The sequence below is a fragment of the Pteropus vampyrus genome, unplaced genomic scaffold, assembly GCF_000151845.1.
Source record: "Pteropus vampyrus isolate Shadow unplaced genomic scaffold, Pvam_2.0 Scaffold355, whole genome shotgun sequence".
Lineage (NCBI taxonomy): Eukaryota > Metazoa > Chordata > Mammalia > Chiroptera > Pteropodidae > Pteropus > Pteropus vampyrus.
In genome coordinates, this window is record NW_011889136.1 from 369,500 (window position 1) to 371,681 (window position 2,182).

Below are 2,182 nucleotides of genomic sequence, written 5' to 3' on the forward strand. Positions count from 1 at the left end.
TGAAGTGCACCTGACACGTGCATAACGTTGTTAACCAACGTTACCCAGTAAATTTAAGGGAAAAGCAAGCAAAAACGTCGAGGGCTTAGAAACGGGTTCACGATTCAGCGCATTCACGTGAACTACGAAAATGAAACAGATGTTCACCTCGGATCGGGACTAGATATCTTGTCTCGTGTTTACGTGCAGTAGGAATGTGGCCGTCCTGGCCCCGAATGCGCCATTTCGTCAAGCAAAATAGTCATAGTCGTTTGCTTACGAGGAAGAATCGTTCGAATTCTTTAGTGATACAAATGTAGGGAGAAAGAACTTTATTTGAGAAAGAACATTCCCCGAGGTACGTAAACGTCTAACCACGATGCCGTGCACCCAAAACAAACATAAAATAATGCCGAAGGCCAACTGTATTTGAACGTTTTTTTTAAAACTAAAAAAACTAACAAAGTTTTAAAGAAAAGAAAACGCTGGTTTTGGGAGATGCGGCAACTCGAAGGTGAGGTCGTAACCTTCCCCCCAGCGCCTCCTCTGTGGTCCTGTCTGACAGATCTCGTACCTGGGCTACCTGCTGCTGTTCAATTACGTCATCCTGGTGCGCATGGAACACTGGCCCTGCCTTCAGGAGTGGGTGGTCATCTCCTACATCGTGACGCTGGCGCTGGAGAAAGTCCGAGAGGCGAGTGGTCCCAGGGCCTGTCCCCGGCCCGCGCCCCGACGGCGACTCACTCAGGGCTTCCGGGCGCCGAAACGTCGTGCACGCCACCGGCGCCGTGCGACCTGCCGACTGAGCTGTCACGGTCCCAGGTTTACCCCACTCCCTTGCTTAGTGAAGGTTCATACACCTTCTGTGTCCGAATGAATCGGAACTTGCAAGTCAAAACACAAGGCGAAATATGCGGTGGTCAGTGGTAAGAACGGGTCTCGGCGCCTCGCAAAGCAACGGCGAACGCGGCCCAGTACCCGAGACGCCCGTCGGTCCCCTGGGAGCAGGCCGGGCTCGTTTCCGGGAGCCGAGGGTAAAATCGGAGGGATCCGCGGGATGCCCCGTGCCGCTCGTGTGGCCTCCGAACCACGCTGCCCTAGTGGGCGTTCTCGTGCACGTGGAGTCACAGGGACCGAGGGGGACAGGCCAGGGAGGGGAGGGCGTGAGCAAGGTGAGCTGTCGGTGGAAGCGACCCCTGACCTCACCCCGCAGGGGACTCAAGTGTGCCAGACGCTGCGGGGTCTGTCCCACCTTCGGTGAGGGGAGCCTAACTTCGTACTCATACCGCGGGTCACTGGCACCTGCTAAGCGACCCCAAGGCAGCAGGTGGGGGCTGGGCACGACCCCCCCCACCACCCCGTGGACGCATCCGTGGCATCTGGGCAGGCCACTAACTGAGTGGACGAGAGTTTCAACTAAGCGTTAAGACGGACAGACACGTCTCGTAGAGGATTCACATGACGGGGGACTAAAAATTAACATGCAGCTCCGAGAGGGTGGCCTCTGCGGGCGGCAGGGGAAGCGTGGGCCGGGCGCCTTTTAACGTTACCTGCGAGTTTGAGTTCCTCCTATTCGTTTATAAGGAGAAAGCTTACATCCAAGAAAACATGAACTTGAACTGGAGGAGCACCCTCAGGAAGGCATATTCTTTCTCCCACCCATACGGAACCACTATGACGGTTTTGTAATCATTACTGACCCTTTCGCTGAAAACACGTGACTGGCAGCTCCTCCCGGGCGGAGCGGGCTGGATGCCGTGGGCCCGAGGGCCTGGGGAGGCAGGCGTGCTGGCCCAGAGCTGTAGGACCCGCCCCTTCGAGTCCAGCGTTCTCTGTCTAGTTGGGCCGGTCCCCAGGGGCCTGCCACCGTGCCCTTGCTGGGTGCCGTCCACGCGCTCGGACCCTGTTTCGATGCCACCTTGCCCTCCAGTCACGGGAAAGGGGGCAGCCGTCGGGTGGCGCGCATGGGTTGCTAAACTATTAAATCCCTCTGCGTTGGCCGAGGAACAGCCAGCACCCATCCCAGCCCTGGGGCCCTTGGGACTCCCGCAGCGTCCCCCTAACTAAGGGAGAGGCCCCCAGCCCACGGCACTCGCCCGTGTGTGCCTGTGCATGCCGGCTGATAAACACTTTCCATTTTCCTGAGGAAGTGGTGATTTTTAATCAGGGGTGATTTTTCGAAGGGTAGTAGCTTAAATAGGAT

General features: G+C 57.1%; 1 protein-coding gene across 1 annotated transcript in view; it reads left to right on the forward strand.

Annotated features, from left to right (window-relative positions):
* Positions 1–2,182, forward strand: part of LOC105304826 (transient receptor potential cation channel subfamily M member 1-like) — a 56,355-nt gene that overhangs the window by 26,690 nt on the left and 27,483 nt on the right. Inside the window, exon 13 of the mRNA XM_023522694.1 lies at positions 545–673. Coding sequence (XP_023378462.1) covers positions 545–673 — 129 coding nt within the window. The remainder of the gene's footprint in view (positions 1–544; positions 674–2,182) is intronic.